At 38.0% G+C, this 20,913-nt stretch overlaps 3 protein-coding genes across 3 annotated transcripts; 2 read left to right on the top strand and 1 right to left on the bottom strand.

The window, feature by feature from the left end:
* Positions 1-3,283: 3,283 nt before the first annotated feature.
* On the bottom strand, positions 3,284-4,346 carry LOC148587144 (transmembrane protein, putative (Protein of unknown function, DUF538)). The gene is made up of 2 exons (XM_088513675.1): positions 3,735-4,346; positions 3,284-3,620 (listed from the first exon to the last, which is right to left on the bottom strand). Exons 1-2 carry the CDS (start codon positions 4,212-4,214, stop codon positions 3,591-3,593), a joined length of 510 nt encoding a protein of 169 aa, XP_088369801.1. The 5' UTR covers positions 4,215-4,346; the 3' UTR covers positions 3,284-3,590.
* Positions 4,347-7,680: 3,334 nt separating this feature from the next.
* On the top strand, positions 7,681-16,030 carry LOC132186953 (fanconi anemia group D2 protein). The gene is made up of 3 exons (XM_088513813.1): positions 7,681-7,902; positions 8,012-8,086; positions 15,760-16,030. The coding sequence occupies exons 1-3, from the start codon at positions 7,789-7,791 to the stop codon at positions 15,769-15,771; spliced, it is 201 nt and encodes a 66-aa protein (XP_088369939.1). The 5' UTR covers positions 7,681-7,788; the 3' UTR covers positions 15,772-16,030.
* A 1,282-nt stretch (positions 16,031-17,312) lies between these two features.
* Positions 17,313-20,512, top strand: LOC132186960 (RNI-like superfamily protein). Its single transcript, XM_059601091.2, is given in 3 exon segments — positions 17,313-17,448; positions 18,629-20,208; positions 20,210-20,512. Coding segments are annotated over 2 exon segments (1,170 nt in total). The 5' UTR covers positions 17,313-17,448; positions 18,629-19,341.
* The last annotated feature ends 401 nt before the right edge of the window (positions 20,513-20,913 follow it).

Here is a 20,913-nt window from a genome sequence, read left to right as displayed (position 1 = left end):
ATAATCTCTTGATCTTATGCAAGTTGTTTTTCACACAACTTTGATATGATTTAAGGTATAGTCATTCCTTCAAAGTTCAAATGACAATTGTCTTATTATCACAATCCTCACCATACCATCGTATTTAGCAGCTTTTAATAAAGCATAACTTATCTTATTATCATTGTTAGCATTAGTGTCTACAATTTTCTTTATATACAATATGTTAATCCATATGTCGCTATCTCTTCAAAAATTAGAATGAAAATAGAAAATGATATAATTAATTTTTGTGTTTATGATTTCAAAAAAAAATTAAAAAAAATCCAAATGCAATCTATTCCCTCACTATTGTTGTTAATGAATTCAATGAATCTTGTTTCAGAACAGTTTTTTTTTTTTTTTTTTTCACCTTATTTTGCTTTGAAAAAAAAAAAAAAACAGATTGATTGGAAGAAAGTTGGGCGGAGTGGAGGTTCTGGGTTTTGTACACTCCACCCTTGGTTTGGCAAATTTCCACCGGAGTGTCTTCTTTCAAAATTTTATATCCAAACTTTTACATCCATTTCTCCGATCACAAGCAAAGTAGTTAAATACATAATCCATTAATCATAAGAAAAGCACTGTGATTGTACCAATTGAATAAATGTCCAAAATGTTTATTACTCTTTATTACTCTCACAATTAGACGGAAAAGGGCCACAAAAGAAAGGTAGAAATTGTAAGGACTCCTAAATAAATAGAGTTGATAATCAAGCCTTTTGCTAAAACTCTGACAACAGATATAGAGTCCTTCAAGGTATACTACACCTGAGAGAAAGCGGGAGCATATAAGGATTACATTATATATTTTTTTTCAATATTGTTGATATGTTTATATAGCTCTGTATTTATAGAGAGAAAATAACCTAGAACATATAAGGCAACATAATAGAATAATATCAAATATTATAACATCCATCTCAAACTCAAGGTGTAAGCTTGAGTTTAGGAAAAAGAAAGGGAAATAAAGAGAATTTTTTTTTTTTTTTTGGTTTGCCGGAGAGTGGCAGCCGGAGGTGGAGGACGGCGGCTGTTGGCAATGACTTGGGCTAGAGCATTATTGAATTGATGGACTGAATTGGATTGGAGCCTTATAGGATAGGCTAGATTGGGCCGGTTACATGGGCTAAAATTGGCCAAAACTCGTGGACTATTGAATATGTTTTGACCCGAAATTACGTGACCCGAGTCTAACCCACTGAACCAGGTTGACTGCTTTAGACCGGGTTGGAGAGATTGACCCAATTGGCCTACTCAATTGAGCCGGGTTTGATGGATCTAAGTGAACCGGGTCTAACCTGTGGGCTGGATTGACTTGACTGGCTTGTTCGGCTGAGCCTTCTGGACTGGTTTGAGAGTGGGCTGGCTTAGGCAGGTGAGACGAATGAAGATTGAGTCGGTTCGAGTAGGAAAACCAGTGAACCGAACCAGATTCATACCCCCTAGGTTGGGTTGGCAGATCGGGTTGATGGATCCGTTGGGGTGCATTGGACGCTGACGTGTTCCCTAGGGTTGAGGTGGCACTGTCTGGGTGACACATGGCAACAGGAAGAAGGGAAACTCGTCTAGCGCTTGACGTACACGCGCTTTCCACTATGTGGTGCTGTGGCACGTGAAGCCCACATGCAGAACTTCCGTCGGTGAATGGCAACGCGTTTGAGCCTGTAGGAATCACACGCTGATGGTTGAGGAGGCGATTCATGGGGATTGGAATAGTGAGATCGTTGGAGAGAACACAAGAAAATGTCAAGGAAGTTGAAAGCCACAAGAAAGTGGCTCTGATTGCATGTTAAATATATATTGGAGAGCGGAAGAAAGAGAGAGAGAAAATAGAGAAAGTGGATGCATATAAGGACTACATTGTATATTCTCTTCAATATTGTTGATATGTTTACATAGCTCTCTATTTATAGAAAGAGAAGAAGCAGTGAGCAAAAAACCTTAGACTAAACCCTAGAACATATAAGACAACATAATAGAATAATATCAAATATTCTAACAGTTGAAATATAAGTCCCTAGACAAAAGTGTTGAATTGTGTAACGACCACAGTGAATATTTGGTTTTTTTTTTTTTTTTGTACTTTTATTTGTCACATTGAATAAGAAGGGGCAAAGCCTGGAATTGATGGTTGTGACCTTTCTTTTCCAATTTTTCCCTTTAACTTTTCAAAACTTAAACCCTTTCATCTGAACCTATCTCAAAATCTTTCTAAGTCTCCATCTTAAAGAACAAACAAGAGCGAAATGGCGTGAGAGAGAGAGAACGATTAACGACAATTTATCATGCACCACTTGCGCTGACGGATGACTTGCACATCCTCAGCCTTTGCGGCTGAACCAACTCCCCACAAGGCCATGCCTTGTGACCGGACTGACCTAAACCACTCCTTTAAAAACCATTGCACTAGTGAAGCTAAAACACCAACCATTTGTACCTTAATCTCTCTATTAAGATCTTAGTATCGTCCCTCCACATAACAAAACCTAGTTTCGCCCCTGAGCACCCAAATTATACCAATTGAATAAATGTCCAAAATGTTTACTACTCTTTATTAGTCACACCATTAGGTGAAAATGGCAAAAAAGAAAAGTAGAAATTGTAAGAAAGGACTCCTATATGAATAATCCATTTTGAATATCAACAAACTCTCTGAAAATAGAATCAGAGTCCTCTAAGGTTTACGAGTAATTCTAAAAATCTCTCTGAGTCCTTCCAAGAATGATGTGGCTATTAAAATTACCATTTGATTAAAATTCAATGATGATCAATCATGAGCCTAATGGTAATTTTATTAGACACATTATTTTTGGAGGAACTTAAGAGGGACTTATAGCACTATTTAAGGTTTACACCAGACATTATATCTTAATATCAACAAAAGTGGTCGATAGTTGTAAGATTTTACAAGTATGTTGAATTGTGTAACTACCTTACCTACCTCAATATGGTGAAGATTGTTTCATTTATAAGAAAGTTCGTTACAACTTTCTTATAAATGATCGAGTTCTATTTGTACATGACTTCTTCTCTAAAATCTTCAGGTTTTATTACAATTCTGTCGTGGTTGTTTTGCTTGATCATTATCTCTAACAATACCAATTAAAAACAAAATAAGAGAGAGAAGTTTTCATACTCTTACTCCACCACCCCTAAACCATTAATCTAAATTGATATTATTATGCCATAGATTTTAAACCAAAGATGTCAAATAGAAGCAAAGCAATTATCAAAACTGATAATAGAAAGAGTTGAAGGAGCAAAAGCAAAGGAAGAAAGGTTTTGATTCTTGATTAGTTTACAAATTATATTACAGAAAAAAAAAAAAAAGAAGAAAGAAGAAGAAGATGACCCGATACAACACCTGAATATGCTGACATTCATTTATCTCAACTAGATATGCCTCGTTTATTCTCCCTCTCAATCGAATACACCCACCATCATTGCATTTGCATACACAGGAGCTGGCGCGACTAGTTTGCACAGACTGCAGAGTCTGCACTATATATCGTAGTTTACAAGGGGAATGGAAGAACCAATGAGCCGATTGCTCCGTCACATTTCACAATCTACGCAAAATCTTCCTGATCAAACTCACTCTGTGTATATGAAGTTCCATACCCAAAGCATCAAAAACAGAGCAACCCAGATACACATAATGCAAAAACTTAAACTTGCAAAAATTCACAGACATGAGGCAAACGAAACCAAACCTCGGGCTCCACTGTCCTCGCTGCTACACAATCCGGCGGCGTTTCGAACAGCGACAAAGGGAATTGCTTATCAACCACGCCGACGTCGAAGTAAATCAAGCCGGAGCTGGGTATATCCACCCGAATCGCCTTCACTTGGAACCAAAGAAACAACTCCTGAGACAAAATCCCCGACAAGGATGCGATCTGACCGTAGCTTAGAGTCCCCGAAACGTTCCGATCGTAATGCAATGAGTTCTTGAAGTCGGCGTTGCAGGGCTGATCCAGGTGCACCTGGAACCGCCCGGTGTCATCAATGTCGAACTCTTTCACACCCTTGGGCAGCAGGCCCATCGGTAGCCCATGGGCCAGGAGGATTTCATATATCGACGATGACGACGATGGTAATACTAATGATTGATCTTTTGCACTGGAGAGTGGGATTGAAGTGTAGGAGATAAACGACAGAAAAGAGAGGCAAATCAATGGAAGTGGAAGCATTGTTAATTGAATTTTCGTTTCTTTGCTAATGCATAGAAAAATGGTGTATTATTAGTACAAGTGTTTAGGTGGTGGCTACTGTTACTACGAGAGAGAGAGAGAGGTGTTGAGGGAGTAGAAGGAAGGAGACAAGTGGTGCCAGCTTGAGTACAGAGAGGATTAGGAGGAGGAGAGTTATCCAATTATTGGTGGTGACCGCTTCGGCCTGTGGGCGGGACCCCTGTTCTTTGGAAAAATGGATGAGTCCAATGATTCTCACCCAGCAAATGCTAAACTTACACGTATATCAACATCGTGGGTTTTTTTGTCATTTTGGCACGTGGGAGGTGAAATTGGGGGGGTTGTTTAAGATAAACATACATCATTGGTGCTTGTCCGGTAGGTTTTGGTCATTTGCAAATTGTGTGATTAAAAATAGCCACCAGTCACGATTGTGATATTCACGACCTCCATCCATCCCTCTCATTAGAAAACTCAATCCAATACAAGATCCAGCAAATGATATCAACGTTTCAATGAAACAAATGATTGACCTTTCGTATTTTCGAAGAAATTTGGCTCCAAATTAGTGTAAGTTTGATCTAAAAAAAGGATGTTGTCTTTCTCTATTTTTTATTTGAGAGCCCTATTATCCTGTTCGGCGTAAATTAGCCCTTTTTATAGCATTCAATCACCATGTGACACATTATCAATTTAAGAAAAAAGCAAAAAATAAAAGTGAGAATAATTACACCAAATCAAAATGTAAAAGAAAAAAAAAAAAAAAAAACCCAAAAAACCTGTAGCCGGTGAGACCCACGCCGTGGGTCCAGCCAGACCAATGGCGTGGGTCTAGCATGCTGTGATCGGCCTCAAAACCCATTTCTAATACCTCAAAAGCCGTTTCTAATACCTCAAAACTCGTTTTTTGATTCAAAACTAAAACTTAAAGGTGAAGGATTAACCCTTTAGGGATTTTATAACACTAAAGGCTAGAAAATGCGACTCACGGCGCCAGAGAAAGTGACTCACGGCTGGGTCACGGCCAAACCCAGCCTTGGGTCACCCATTCTCTAAGCTCTTTCTCTCTTTGAGTTCAAATGAGCACAAATATGGTGTATTTTGGTCCAAATTATTTTTGTGCACTTTTTATATTTTTGCTTATGTATCAATTATTGATTGTGAGCTGTAAAAATGGGATTTTAAGGCTTAGCCTGATATAAGTTAAAGTCTTTTTATTTTTTATTTTTTTCAATTAAAAAGGCAAAATATGGTCACCAAAGTGTTTACTCTACTTGTGCATCATCATGATAGCATGCGTCCACTGTGCATTACTTAGAAGAGGCATAGACAGTGAAATTACAGGTATTCCGTCAAGACTGATAGAGTCATAGTTTAACACTAACTTCACCAAGGACTCTAGCAACACCCAAATCAATGGACAAGCCAATAATCCCAAGCGCTTCCCATTAATGATGAGATTCGACCTTGGGATCTAACCCCTACTCATACAACCCAAATGACTATTAGGCCTCACTCTCACGCTTCCCATTATTTGAATTGGCTAATTAGGTTTTACTAAGCTCAAATCAAAAAGTCTAAGGTCGAGCTTTTCCTAAGAGTGAATCCTTAAAAAGGACAGGAATGAAACTAAAGAACTAAATAAGATGGAATCAAATGAAATTAAAAATTTAAAAAAAAAAAAAAAAATTCTAAGACTTCCATTGATCAGTTCTAGTCATCTAATTAGAAAATGAAAAAAAATCAGTCTCACTTGTTTTTAATGATTGATTTTAAAAGAGTTGTAAAGAAAAAGAACATAAAAATGACAAATAGCATGTTCCTAGGACATAAGAGTTAGTAAGGTGGTGGCATGATGAGATAAAGTTGTAGGCTATTCTTGATTGGCTCTTTTATTGATTATCCAACTGCACATCTTTGCTATCCAACAAGTCACATCTCTCGTTCTAATAATTTTACTTTAGAGAAACATACTCTTGCACATATCACGCAATGGCACAGAAGGAGGAGTTATAGAGCGGAGAGGCCGAGGATTAAGATGGTGTGGTGTTTTGGCGATGATGATGGGTAGAGGAAGACATGTTTGGCTCGTAAAAACCAAGATCTAGACTCCAAATTTGACATTAGTGCAAACCATTCGGGAGAAACTGAGCGGAGGTCGGAGGTGATGGTTACTTAACTCTCTTGAATTATTGTGGCTTATACAATTATCTAGGGGCAGTGGCGGAACAGCACTCTTTGGGGGTGTCGTGGATTTTTAATATTTTTTTTTCCGACCCGAAAATTAAAAAAAAAAAAAAAATCTTTTTACCTACCCAAGTCACGGCACCCCCAATATTACTCGTATTACCATTACTTCTCAAAACAGTTTCGACTTTGCTATCTTCAATGAGGTTGTCAAGTAAAGTGGGGTTGAGGATCTTTTTTCCCATATTTTGTCCAGACGCCACCATCATCATTACCAAGCAAAGTAACTCTTCATCTCTGACTCTTAGTCGCTTTTGTATTAGATTTTTGTTCTAATTTCTTTCTTTTACCTAATTTTAATTTGGAATTTTTCGATTTATTTTATCAGTTTCTTGAGGTTGTGCGGTGCACTGGGCGGTGGGGTGGGAACGATCGAACTCGATGATGCAGCTGCCAAATTAGGTCTTGATCTGATTTATCTGATTATTAATTCTCACATATTTATCTTTTCTATTTGTAATTTTTTTTGTTGTTTTTGTTTAATTATCTTCTGTTTGGAAATTGGTTGCCTAGAAAATTGAATAAAAGTTAGTAAACCTATATGTTTGTATATATGGAGTCTGGTTATTTTAACGGCACCCCCAATATGAAATGTTTGCCTCTGTCACTGTCTAGGGGTGAAACTAACTGTACTAATCATAAACTACTTTTAAAGGCAGTTAGGAAAAAAAGCTAACTGCTTAAGTGTTTACGATTAGCGATTTTAGGTTTTGAAAAAACCGCTAACCGCTATATATATATACACGTCGTTTTTGTTTTTAAATATATATAAAAATGTATACAAATTTAGAAACGATATCATATGTAATAGGGTATTATCGTATTACCATAGAAACGACAACGTTTTGTTTTTTTTTTAATTGTTTTAATTTTTTTCTTTTAAAAAGCGGTTATTTGAACACTAACCGCCGATAGCAGAAGCAGTTAGGAAATTTTACTAACTGTCTAGGTGGTTATAGTCCGCAGTTTTAGCCAATAACCGTTAATCGTAACCGCCTTTTTACTCCTTCAATTATCTTCTAAACTTCAATCTCTTAATTTAATGAATCAATTTTTCTTTTCTTTTTTTTTTTTTTTAAAAAAACCTCATTATCCGATCAGATTAATCGGGTTGAAACTTTTTTTTTTTTTGTTGAAATGGTTGAAACTTGAAATAAGCATGAATGATATAAAATATAATTAAATTGTAAACAAGGAATGATATTACAGAGAGGAGAAAACCCAAAATAAAAAATTAAAAGAAAGGCAGAGAAGTAAAAAAGACTTCTCCAGGACTGATCAAATCGCATTCTCTTTCTGTGGTTTGAAAAGAGGAAGAGAGAGGAAGATGATAAGAACTCGGTTGCTATGGTTCGGTGTGGGGTTTTCGGTGGCAGGAGCTGCAGTTTCCCGCTTGATCTGGAGAGACATTGGGATCGATCGCTACGCTCTCTTCTCAGATGTAAGTAGCCGCTTGTCAAACAAACATTTTCTCTTTTTTACTTTTAAAAAGATTAAGCTTTTAATTGTTTCGTTTTCGTTTTCGTTTTACATTTTCTCTTTCCTTGTAGGTCAAGCAGAAATTTGATGCTCTGGAAGCCAGAGTCTTGAACCTCGAGGCAGTACCGAAATCGAGTTCTGGTCAGGTAATTCCTTCATCTTTTTTTGGGGGTTATTTTTTTTTCACTAATTTGATTAATATTTGATTAATTCTTTTTATAATTTATACAATACGCCTCGGCGTTCCGACCATTAGACTCTGATTCTGTTATGAAGAAAGAAAAGTTGGAGAAAGTGAGATTATTAATTCAAGTTACCAATTTTCGGTCTATTTTTCATATGAGAAAAATTGTGAGACCCTTGTACTTAGTTGAAACTGAGGGTCGGTTGAGTTGAGATTCAATGGGCTTTATGTTCATTGTCAACCATTGCATTTGATTCCATAGCAGTCGTGGTGCCGACAACCATACTGTTTAGCTTGGTAGTTGCCGTTCAATGGAGTAATTTCCTATGAATGGCAATAGCCAAGGAGCTTATAGTTGCTTCAATATGCAAAAAGTAATGATACATTCCTAGATTCTTCATATGAGAAAAGTTGGCTAAGATGAAACTTTAAGTCCTTGACAAAGTTGAATGATTTGATTTCATCCGTTGGAGTTCATATGGACATCTATCATTTTTTTTTTTTTTTTTTTTTTTTTTTGATGATGAATAAGGAATTTCATTCAAGAACAACCAATCCAAACTACAAAGATATTCCAATTACAAGCCTTCTCAAAAGGCCAAAAACTTAGCCACGCAGGGCTTCACACTTGCTCCAAGCAAGCCAAATGCATACAACAAACAATATGGCAAAACCAGCACTACCAAAAGAAAATCCAAAGCAGGGCTGCTCTACAAAGAATCAACAAACAGAAACCAAATCTGCAGAAAACCACGCAGGGTCTAAAATAAAAAAAAACTAAGCAAACAACTTCAAAGACACTACTCAACACCAATAGCAATACTAAAAACCTCTCCAAAAAGAGACCAGCCTTCAAGAAGAAGAGCAAGGCAGAAAAATAGAATATCAAGCCTGCACAGAAACTATAACAGCAAGTCAGCATGCAGATTCCACAAAGAAGCTAAATCCAGGTTCTCTCTAGTTCTTGGAAACTTTCCCTTCCCAGCAATTCTTGACCTCACCTCCCAAATTATCTTCTTCAAAAGTTGCTCCTCAGTGTTAGGTTGACCAGAATGCATTAGCTCATTCCTAGTGCACCATAAATTGTAGATAACAGAGCCTAGAACCAATCTGCAAAGAAAACCTTTAGGAGACTTATTCATCCACTCTTGAATTCCTTTTTGCAGAAACTCATCCCAAATAACTGGAACATTGTCCACTCCACATCGAGCCATACAAAATTTCCAGATTCTATAGCTAAAACTGCATTCAAAGAACAAATGCCCCCTACTTTCAACTTGATTATGACAAAACAGACACTTAATATCACCTTGAAACCCCCATTTAAGCAACCTTTCACCTGTTACAAGTCTATCTTGTATAGCAAGCCACAAAATGAAAGCATGCTTGGGAATGGCATATGAGAACCAAACCAATTTCCACCAGGCAATTTCCTCTTTCTTCTCTCTCAGCAACTCCCAAGTTTCTGAACTAACAAATATTCCCTTCCTAGATGCAGTCCACACAGGCTTATCATAAGGAGCAAACCTAATCTCAGGAAGCCTAGCTTGGATTTCAACCAGAGCATTAGATCTGGCTGGTCTCCAATGCCATTCTCCATTAAGAATTACAGAAGAGAGTTTAGCCTCCACATTGCTTCTAGCATCATAAACAGCCCTATGCCCATAAACCTCATATAGAATACCTGAAGGATGCCATGAATCCAACCAAAGGTGAATATTCTCCCCATTTCCAACTTTAAACTTCAAAATCCTTTTAGCTATACTCCTCAACTTCAAAATCTTTCTCCAACTCCAAGAACAAGTTTGAGGAAAGCCAACACTCCAGAAACTCCTCCCTTTCAACAAATTTTCTCTCACCCAGGCCACCCAAATAGAACCTGATCTAGCAAAAAGACTCCATACATGTTTAAGCATAGCAGATTGGTTCCAAGTCTCCAACTGTTTCAAGCCCAAACCTCCTTCCTTCTTAGGATAACACAGCTCTTGCCAAGAAACCTTAGCCTTTGCAGACCCTTCACTCTTCCCATTCCACAAAAACCTATTGAATTTCTGTTCAATAGCCTTAATGACCTTCTTTGGCAAAATAAAGATACTAGTCCAGTAAACTTGCAAACTGTAAAGCACAGAAGATAATAATTGGAGCCTCCCTGCATAGGATAAGTTCTTAGAAAGCCATGAGTCAATATGCCCAGCAATCCTATCCAACAAAGCCCCACAATCAGCAGCAGAAAGTCTAGTAGAAATGAGAGGTACCCCAAGGTACCTAACAGGAAGATGGCCCTCATTCATTCCCAGCTCTCCTAACAACATATGCTTCACTCTATCTGAAATCCCAGAGCAAAAGAAAGAACTCTTAGTAGGATTTGCTTTCAAACCAGAGAGTTCTTCAAATTCAAGTAGAGCAGCTTTTACAATAGTAATAGCATTCAAATTTGCTGCAGAAAAAATAAGAAGATCATCTGCAAAACATAAGTGAGTAAGTTTCAACTTCACACACTTGGGATGAAACTGAAAACCTGATCCAACCCCAGTGTGCTCAGCCATAATCCTTGAAAACACCTCCATGGCTAAAACAAACAAGTAAGGAGACAAAGGATCCCCCTGCCTAAGCCCCTTCCTGCCTTCAAAATAGCCAACCAACGTGCCATTTAAACAAATGGAAAACCTAGGAGAGGTGATACACTCCTTAATCCAACTTAAAAACTTCAAAGGAAACCCAAAGCAATGAAGACAATGTAACATGAAGTTCCAATTGACAGAGTCATATGCCTTCATAAGATCAATTTTCAAAGTACAACGAGGATCCCCTTTACCCTTGTGATAATTTTTCACAATCTCTTGAGCCAATAAGACATTTTCTGAAATGCTTCTTGAAGGAATGAAAGCTGATTGATTCAGGCTAACCAAATCACTCAACAAAGGGAGCATCCTATTAGAAATGATTTTAGTGATGCACTTATAAATCACATTACAACAAGCTATAGGTCTGAAATCCCCCATAGTAGATGGATTCACCTTCTTAGGTACCAAAGTTAAAATGGTAGCATTTACCTCCTTAAGCAACCTGCCACAAGCAAAAAACCCCTTAATAGCTGCCACCACCCCTTCTCCAACAATAGACCAAGAGGCCTTAAAGAATTCTGTAGAGAACCCATCAGGACCAGTGGCCTTGTTGGCTGGCATGTGGAATAAAGTTTCCTTTATTTCTTCTGCAGTAACCTCCTTCTCCAAAATAGCAGCCTTATCACTAGGAATGGCAGTAGAAATAAGTTGTCTAATCCTAGCTACTTTCGCATCAGTGAATTGCAACTGATTTGACCCTAACAACTTTTTATAAAACTGGATAGCCACCTGCTTGATCTGCTCCACATCCTCCACTCTATTACCCTGCTCATCCCACAAATGAGTGACAGTGTTCTTAGCATTCTGAACCTTAAGAGACCGATGAAAGAAACAGTTATTCTGATCTCCTAGCTGTAGCCACTTATTTCTAGCTTTTTGCTTTAACAAAGACTCCTCAGCTTTTGTAAGAGAAACATAAGCATGAAGACATTCTCTCTCTTTAAGCAAGCAATCAGCTCTCCCAAAATTAGCAATGACATCCTTTTGAGCCATATCTAAGTTCTCACGAGCCTCCATAACTTTCTGTTTTAGATTCCCAAAGCAAGACAAGTTCTGAACTTTGAGAACAGCTTTCACAGATTTGAGCTTAGCATACAGTTTATACATAGAGACCCCATCTGCCTGAATATTCCAACCCTCCAAAACCCATTTCAAAAAATCTTGATGCTCCAGCCAAAAATTGAAAAACTTAAACGGCTTTGGACCAAAACTCTGCATACTACCCACTGAAATAATAGCAGAGGAATGGTCAGAAACTCCCCCTGAGTGAAATTCCACAATGGTTTTGCCAAAATCATTCAACCAAAACTCATTAGCCAATACTCTATCAAGTTTCCTGGCCACAAAACGAGGCTCCTCACTTTTATTAGTCCAAGTATAAAAAAAGCCACTGAAATTAATATCCAAGACCTCCAAATCATTCAAACACTCCCCAAACTCAATTTCATAAGAGTTTAACTTGTCTGATCCCCACTTTTCTGCCAAGGTCTTAACAACATTAAAATCACCACAAATCATCCAAGGATTAAGACCTACTCTAGCTTTCAAAGAAACTAAATCAGTCCACAGCAGCTTCCTATTTACACCATTATTATCCCCATATATAAAAGAATGAAACCAACAGAGATTATGATTTAGGGATTTAATTACACAGTTTATACTTTGATCACTGCTATTGAGAACAGTTACTTCAAAATCAGAGTGCTTCCAACAAATCCAAATCCTCCCCAAAAAATTCTGATCATAGTTATACACATAATCCCAATCAGGAACAATGCATGATCTAACTTTATCAGCTTTAGGAAACTTAACCCTAGTTTCAATCAAACACATAAGGCTAATCTTATGAACCCTAATCGATCTCCTCACCTCTAGCTGTTTAGAGGGATGATTTAAACCCCTCACATTCCATACAAGGAAATTCATGCAGTAGGAGAAAACCCCCTCATTAACACCTCCTCCTCTTCCCCCATTTTGCCTTTCCCCTTGTCAACCAAGAGATTGGCACTCTCCTCATTTAAGGCATATTCAATCACTTTTTGCGGAGTATTAGAAACAGCTCCTGCATCTTTCACCTCATCAGCATCACCTCTGCCATCAACTCTTGCCAGCAAGTGAAAAGAATTAGTCCAATGAAGATTATCCCTAGCAGAAGGCTTAGAGATAGGAGTTCTTTTAGCAGATCTAACTTCAGTCCACTGGTCTTTAGCAGCAACCCTAGGAGCTGACACAATCTGCATCCCAATGGTTTTACCAGACCCAACACCAACCTTCTTATGCAATTCTTGCTGGATAGGTTCAGTCCTTTTAGGAATCCAAACTTGTTTCTCCACTTTGGTACAACCATGTTCTAAATGACCAAAAGATTTACACTTCTTACATTTAACAGGCAACCATGGGTACTCAATTCCTACTACAACCCTCCCCCCATCAGCACCTACAACTTCAACCTCTCTTGGAAAATCAGAATCAATATCCACTTCAACCAATACCCTAGCAAAACCAAGCCTAAGCTGATCTTCAGTAACAGAATCTGCATAAAGAGGCTTACCAACTCCACTAGCTACATAACTAAAGCATGTAGAGTTCCAAAATTCAATTGGGAGATTATGCAGCTTAATCCAAACAGGTACAGTGGATAAAGATATTTTAAGTAACTGCATACCTGGAGTCCGTTTACGTAGGATCAAAGGTTTGTTTGCTATATGCCATAGCTTAGCTTCCATGACCTCATCCCTGGTCCTTTCATCAGCAAATCTAAACAAATAGAGACCATTCTCCAGCAAGAAAACCTCCACTTTCCCATATTGAGCCCACATACTATCTACTGTACGCTTAACAATATAGAAAGGGACGGGTTTATCTAAAAACTGACCTACCAGTGATGGAGACCACTTCAGTATACCTGCCTCAATCGCTTCCTTAGGAGGTTTGACAACAACTTTCCCCTCCTCTCGAGTAGGTGCAAAAAACTGCAAAGCACCTAGAGACTTCTCTGTTCTGAACAATTGTCTCCAATCATGAGTTACATTCTTATTGTTCTTAGCTTCAGAACCTCCAGCTTCACTCAGATCCACCTCCTTTTCCTTAACAGGAACAACCTCTACACAATTTCCAACCAATTCAACAACAGAGTCTCCTTCGACAACCGAAGTACCCTCAATTGGTAATCTCAAATCATCCAATTCTGGAATCGCATCTGCACACTCCAAAACCTTACAATTATCCTCCTCCTCACTCAACTCAACATCACAATCTCCAGATCGCGAAGCATCTTCCATAGCCACCTTCTCTTCTTGCAAATTCACTTTGGTATTCTTTTTCCCGCCACGACCTCTATTGGCTCTTCTAGCCATCATTCACCAATTGATCTCCACCTCATCTGTATTGCAATCTCCAGTGTATTTCCGGCACACCTCCACCAGAAACACAGTCGTCGGAATAGTCACGCGCCCTCACGCGCGGAAACAATCAAGCGCGTAGCCTCAGTCGCAGAAGAACCAACCAGATTTCAAAAACCTCTAGGAAACCTATGCCACGTCAGCAAGGCCCAAAAAAACTCCCTGCTCTACTCTCCATATGGACATCTATCTCCTCATAAGCTCATCAAACTTTGCACTCGATGGCCATTTTTCTGTATCAAATTTCTCTTTTTGCAGTACACCTTGAGGGTTGTTCTATTTACACCTCTTTGTCATCACCATTGGGAATGTTTTGAGTCCCATTTGAACAGGTTGGTCTTATACAAATTTAAAGACCATTTTCATAGAACCACAATGGTGAGTATGGTGAATGTCTACAAGTAGTCAATTATGGTATTTATAGTAAGGTCCCTCAGTCAGGCCTCAACTCTTGGGATATTCCCATTCTCACTCTGTTAGAAATATTCTAGTAACATTTCTGTTTCATACTTGGATTAAATTAGATTTAACACCAAGACTAATGGACTTCAATTTTAACTTATCAAAAACAATAATAATAATAATGGACTTCGATTTTTAGCCTTTCTAGGGTAGGGTTGTTGGATTGTTGGAGACGTCAATTGGGAAGTCGTTCTGTTTTAGATGCTTGGAGAATGTTCCCTTTGTGCTTAATGTGATGTATATAGAGAGAGCGGATTGCGATGTGTTTTGAAGATCCTGAGGTTTCAGTGGAAAAGCTAAAGAATATCTTGGTCAAATCCTTGATACATGGATAGGGGTGTATAATATCTCACAATTTCTAACTTTTCTGATTTTGTGGATTTTTGTTCTTTCTCATTAAAGGGGTTTTCTCTTGTATTGCACTATAGCATGGGCCCAGGAATAGCTACCCAAACTGTAAAAAACTCCAAATTGACGTCTTTTGAAATCAGTAACTTGCACACTAGGAAAACATGGAAACATGCTGAGAACACTTTTCACTGCATACAACGGTTACTACCCACTCAATGAGAGTCTTGCATATGATCCTCAGCTGACGCAAATGCTATTTTTCTGTGTTTCATTTCCAAATCCTGTCCTTCCTTTGCACCATTGGAAATCCTATATTTCTTCATATTTTCGAGACCTCTAACACCAAAACCCTAGCCCTAACTATCCCAAAATCCTACAAACCTCGACCTCCTAATAATCCCTAGGCAGTCTAAAGGTCTCTCTTTGCTGATATGTCATAAACATGTTCTTTTCTTTTTTTGAATAATCTTAAAACTTCTTGGGAGCTTTTGGCATAGTGGTAGCAAGCTGTCCCCCTAGAAAAGGAATGCATAATATCATCCAAAGCCTTGAGTACTCTCCTGCTAGTTCTTATTTGAGATAACAACAATGGAGAATATGGAATTTGATATGATGAATATTACAATTGGTACCTAAAATTTTTATGTAGGCCACTCGGAGAGGAAAATGAATTGTGCTTCTGCTTGAGAGAGAGAGAGAGAGAGAGAGAGAGAGATGTTTAGAACTGTTTTCTTTGATGTTCATCATTAATCTATGTGTAGAAGTGTTCTAATGATGCATTTACCCTCATTTGGCAGGCTGAAGGCTAGCTTTATTTGAAGCTCAGATCCATATTACATACAGGAAAAGAGGACTAAATAAAGCTTTGCTAGCTTCTGGTATAACTCGTTTGTTAGGTTTCTTATCATAAGTTGAAGAATGTTTCTTATGAAAATAGCACAATGTGCCCAAGGTGATCTAGAAATCTTGACATGTCTTTCTTCCTTGGAAAGAGTTAAAAGGAAAAAGTTAATATCTTTGTTGTTTTGACATTAATATTGAGGGCTAATATGTTTAGCTTCCATGGACTGATGAACTGCAATTACATCTTTGTGTTTTCTTTTTTTGGGATAAGTCACTTCTTAGTGTATTAGAAGGATCAGAACAATTATAGTGAATCCATAGAATTGGATGCTGCATTCTTGGCTAGAGAATCTGAAAGTTGGGTTCCTGGTGGCAAAATTCTAGCCTTATGTATGCAGAAAAGGCGACCAGATGCGGTCCTGGAAGATTATCACTTTTGGCGAACTGTGCCAATTAATTTTCTACCACCATTGGTTGATCTTGATCATCAAATGAATAAACTAAGAGGCATGCTAGGACTCTCATAAAGTAAGAGTACATTTTTCAATATCTAAAGAAAGCATACATACCATATCATGTATGGCATGAGAGGAACTCTCGAATTCATTCAACTGTAGCAGGGTGTGAAGAAACCATGTTGCAGAGCATAAGAAGTGATCGGAAACTAGGTATCCTTCTTAAAGCTCTCATGTTAAGAGAGATTTACAACAAAACCCCCCTTAAAGTTGATTTTGCAACTCCAAACGAACTTGAGAGGCTTGGTGATAGGATCCAAGGGAATCTATCAAGAGAAATCAGAAAAATTACTGTTTTTTTTTTTTTTTTTTTTTTTTTTAAATGACATGTGAACTGCTTTTAACAAAATTTTTAAGCCAAATTGCTCGACAAACACATGTTGTGATGTAGACATACTCCGCTTCACAAATAGTTGCTTCTGAGAACCATGTAAAAATCTTAGGATTTCCCAACATCCTGCTTCGACAAACTTTTCTAGCGTCGTAGCTTTCTTGAGAAATGAAAATGCAATCATTTATTAGTTTCACTTCAATTTCATTTCAAAATCTTGAGCCATAGCTTTCTTGAATTCACGTACAAGCAAACAGCACATATATCTATACTTTTAGCGACCATGGTGTAAAAGGCAATGCTCATAAGGATACTTGATGAATTTATCATGTTCGATATATTTGTCAATTTTACTATTTCAATCTCTTGGTGTTTGTTTCGGCTTTCTTCAAATCTAGAGGCTTTTATCTTCTTGTCCTTTCATATTATACTTTAAAGGTTGTTGCATAGAAACTTCTTTTTTCACAAAAACCATTAAAAAATAGATTATGCAATTTTTTTGAAGTCGTCAAAGAAGTTTCTAAGCGAGCAACAAATGCAAATACTTTATCCTAGTCTTTAACAATTTTGTCTTATTTATTTATTTATTTTTTTAAAAAAACGAAATTGCACATTGATAGGTGTTGACCCTATCAGAATATATGTGCTATAACAAGTGCTCCTATATCTGCCAAATGATCGACAAACTCTCGGGTGTTATTCGATGGTCTGAGACTCTGAAAGTCTCTTAAATGGGATTAGCAAGCATGCTCTGATCGTTGTCCGGTGAGGATGTCCCAAGCTGATGTCTCTTACAGGTAATCAATTAAGGAACATAATTAATAAACAAATTAAAGCGAATTCCAAGGTTGTCGTGTTGGGATTTTCTTTTTCTTTGGTAAATTTTGGTTTCTGACATGATTGGTCATCTTAGTTAAGTTATAGTTTCGTTGCTTTTGCATTTTATTGTTACAAATAAGATTTTCTAGCTCCCCCCATCTTTGAAAATTGTTTATACAATACAAGTTTCCGTTATCTGAAGGCCAAAATCTAAAGTGTCATGATCTAAAGAATCGATCTGATCCTTTTGAAAACAAACGTGATTGATCTTTGGGTAGACAGCGAGGAAGTGGATTGAGCTAGCTAGCTCTAGAGAGGTGCATGCTACTTAGATGTGGCTCAACTTCCCTACTTTCTGAAGTTGACTGTTAGAATGGCTTATGGAACGGTTTTAAGGGGATTGGTTGCAGGATTTCAAGGGGGGAAAAGAAAAAGATTGCAGGAAAAATCAGGAAGCAATATTTCAAGGAATAGCATAGGTTCTATTGCTCAATTGGTGGACAGATATTGGTAGAGAAGTTCTTGTTTTTAAGATTTGGAAGGTTTAATAGAAGGCTTCTAGGTTCTGTGTCAGATAAGGCAAGAGAAAGGATTGTGTGCAGGAAAAGGATTCCCAGGTCTGGTTGTAGATTTTATGACTTGTAAATAGCAGAAAATCAAACAAAAGAGATATAAAGAAGAAAAGAAAGAAAAAGAAAGTAGTAATTAATCATTCATGAAAATGAAGCTTCAACCTGTACACTTCAATCCAAATAATAAATGAGAGTTGCACTTCTTTTGTAATAGACCTCTAGGTTTGTTGATGGTCACAAGACCCAAAGCCTTATTTTGGGATCCAATAGTAGCACTTCTTTCTAATGCCACGGCTACTGCATCAAGAAGTCACAAACTTTCTCAAAAGCTACAGAGAAAAAAAGGTTTCTTTTAAATCATCTTGGCTTTTAATTAATGCCAAATAATGTTACATTACACAACTGAGTAAGTAGCTGGCATTCTAACCTTTGAATGCCATATAATTCTTGTATATTTTACTGTGTTTCATATTAAGCCGTACATGTTATATATGGATTTGATTTTTTTTTCTATGTTGCAGATTGTGGTTCCCTGAGATTTGTTGTCATGTAGAAATTGATATTCTCCCTTCTTACCCCCTTGCAGTTGTGGGAATTGTGGATACCCTCTAAATTTATCATCTTCTAACTGAATCACCTCTGGCATAGGCTTGAAAGGATCCATCTCCTTCCTGTCAGTTGATCTCAGCAGATTTACTCAGGTAAGGTTGATGAGGTGAACTGTTTCCCTGTCTCTTGGAGTTGTTATGGTTCAAAGACTAAACTCGGCTGCCGTCAATGTGGGGTTCATATAGGCCATGGACATGGAGACTCACCTACTCTTTGTGGCTTTAACTCATCTGCCACACCTAACAAAAAGCTTTCCGGGCAGTAAGGAATATCTTTATCGTTGTTCCACTTTTGAATATGTTAGTTCAGCAGGGAACTTTCCCGAAAGCGTTAAGCCTTAAGGGCTAAGAGCAGAGGGAAGGGCCTCTGCTTACAGTTAGGCAGGAAGACTCCGCTTTCTGTAATTAGGCAGGGAGATCACTCAAGAAGAGAAGCTAAGAGGACTTACTCAACTAATAGACCCAAGACTTCCTCACTCATAGGTACAAGCCTAGAAGAAAGCAAACAACTAATCTATTCTTATTTGTCTTTGCTTGCTCTAAACCTAAAGGCAAGGAGCAAGTTGCCTCAGGTATTCCCACTAGATACCAAGACCTAACAGCGGACAGCGGAAAGGCCACATCGGATATTAACCATAGAGATTAGAGCTCTGCAGCCATCTGAAGAGTAGTGCTAATTAAGAAGGTTGACATGGAAGATCTTTCTCTCACCACCATCATGAATCTGCCTAATGATTGCCTCCTTTCAATCTTCCAACGGTTCGATTGTAGATGTGATCGCGAATCTTTTGGCTTAAATTGCCATCGCCGGCTGTATATACAAAATTCAAGTGTCCAATCCTTGCAATTCAAGCGCTCATTAAGGCAACTCAACCTTTCTTCATCATCCCATTCCCAGCCCACTCTTAACATTGAGTCATTTGAGTCATTCCGTCTGTATAAGCTGTTAACCCGCTTCCGACATTTACAGTCTCTGTCCCTCTCTGGTTGCAAAGGACTACGTGAGTTGTGCTTGACACGGTTGGAACACTGTGGTTCAAATTTGCAGAGTCTTTGTCTGGATAGTTGTTTTGGTATCACCGATCGTGGACTGTTTCTGGTAGCTACTTGCTGTCCTAATCTCAAAGTTATTAGTCTTTTCAAGTGCAATATCAGTGACACTGAGTTAGAAGCGTTGGCCAATGCTTCCTCAGCATTGAAGGATGTGAATCTCTCATACTGTGCTCTTGTTTCTGACCATGGGTTAAAAGCTCAGCTTCGAGCAGTTCGGATATCTTATTGTCAGAAAATAAGCGGTGTTGGCTTCAGAGGGTGTTCATCAACTTTAGCTTATATGGAAGCCGAGTGTTGTAAGCTTGAAGCAGAAGGTATAAAGGGAATCCTCAGCGGAGGTGGGATAGAGTATTTAAATGTTTCTCTCCCAAGCCATCAGAATGATCAGATTGATGGTGATTTGGCAGCAATTGGGACAGGTTTCGGTTTCGCGACAAGTCTCAAAATCCTTAACATTCGCATGTGCAAGAGTGTTGGTGATGAGTGTATTGCGGCAATTGCAAAGGGGGTGTCCATTACTTCAAGAGTGGAACTTAGCATCATGCCATGCGGTAAGCATATCTGGGTGGAAGGCCATTGGGTTGAACTGCAATAATTTGAAGAAACTTCATGTCAACGATTGTCGTAATCTATGTGATCGTGGCTTGTTGGCGCTTAAAGATGGGTGCAAACGCCTCTGTATCTTGTACGTGAACAGGGGTTTTAGGCGCATTTCTAGAGCAATAGAGTTGTTCAAATGTAGAGTACCTGAAGTTGATGTGAAGGAAGAAGAAATAATCTATATTGGCCCTAATTGGGCGTTTAGATAATATATATATATATATATATATATATATATAATGGGTGAAAGATATCATTTTACTAGCTTATTTTTTATGACAGACCAATTACATCTTGTTGAACTATATGTTCTTGAACTCGTGATAGCCGATTTTTATTTTCTTTTTAAGGTGTTTCATGTTTGGTTGCCTGCTAAGCATAGATATATTTTTTACAAAATGAGTTTCAGCTTGATTGCCCTTTGGTAAGATTTTTAATTAGTACTGCCATTATACTTATTGAGCTTTTTCCTACTTTCCTCATGGTTGGCAATTAGGGTTTCACACTTTTCTCTCTCGCGAGAAAAAGCTTGAGGAGGAGGGAATTAGAACCCCTCTCCTACTCCTCTTCCTGTGATTTATTCAATCTCCTCCAGATTGTTATTACTTAG

This window comes from Corylus avellana, chromosome 2 (genome assembly GCF_965113065.1).
Source record: "Corylus avellana chromosome 2, dhCorAvel1.hap1.2, whole genome shotgun sequence".
In the NCBI taxonomy this organism is placed as follows: domain Eukaryota; kingdom Viridiplantae; phylum Streptophyta; class Magnoliopsida; order Fagales; family Betulaceae; genus Corylus; species Corylus avellana.
This window is presented reverse-complemented; position numbering and strand designations above follow the sequence as displayed.

Coding starts and splice junctions, on each gene's coding strand:
- LOC148587144 (XM_088513675.1), bottom strand. CDS start 4,214: ATGCTTCCACTTCCATTGATTTGCCTCTCTTTTCTGTCGTTTATCTCC. Junction 3,621..3,734: donor CGAGGACAGTGGAGCCCGAG/GTTTGGTTTCGT, acceptor TCATATACACAG/AGTGAGTTTGATCAGGAAGA.
- LOC132186953 (XM_088513813.1), top strand. CDS start 7,789: ATGATAAGAACTCGGTTGCTATGGTTCGGTGTGGGGTTTTCGGTGGCA. Junction 7,903..8,011: donor GCTACGCTCTCTTCTCAGAT/GTAAGTAGCCGC, acceptor CTTTCCTTGTAG/GTCAAGCAGAAATTTGATGC.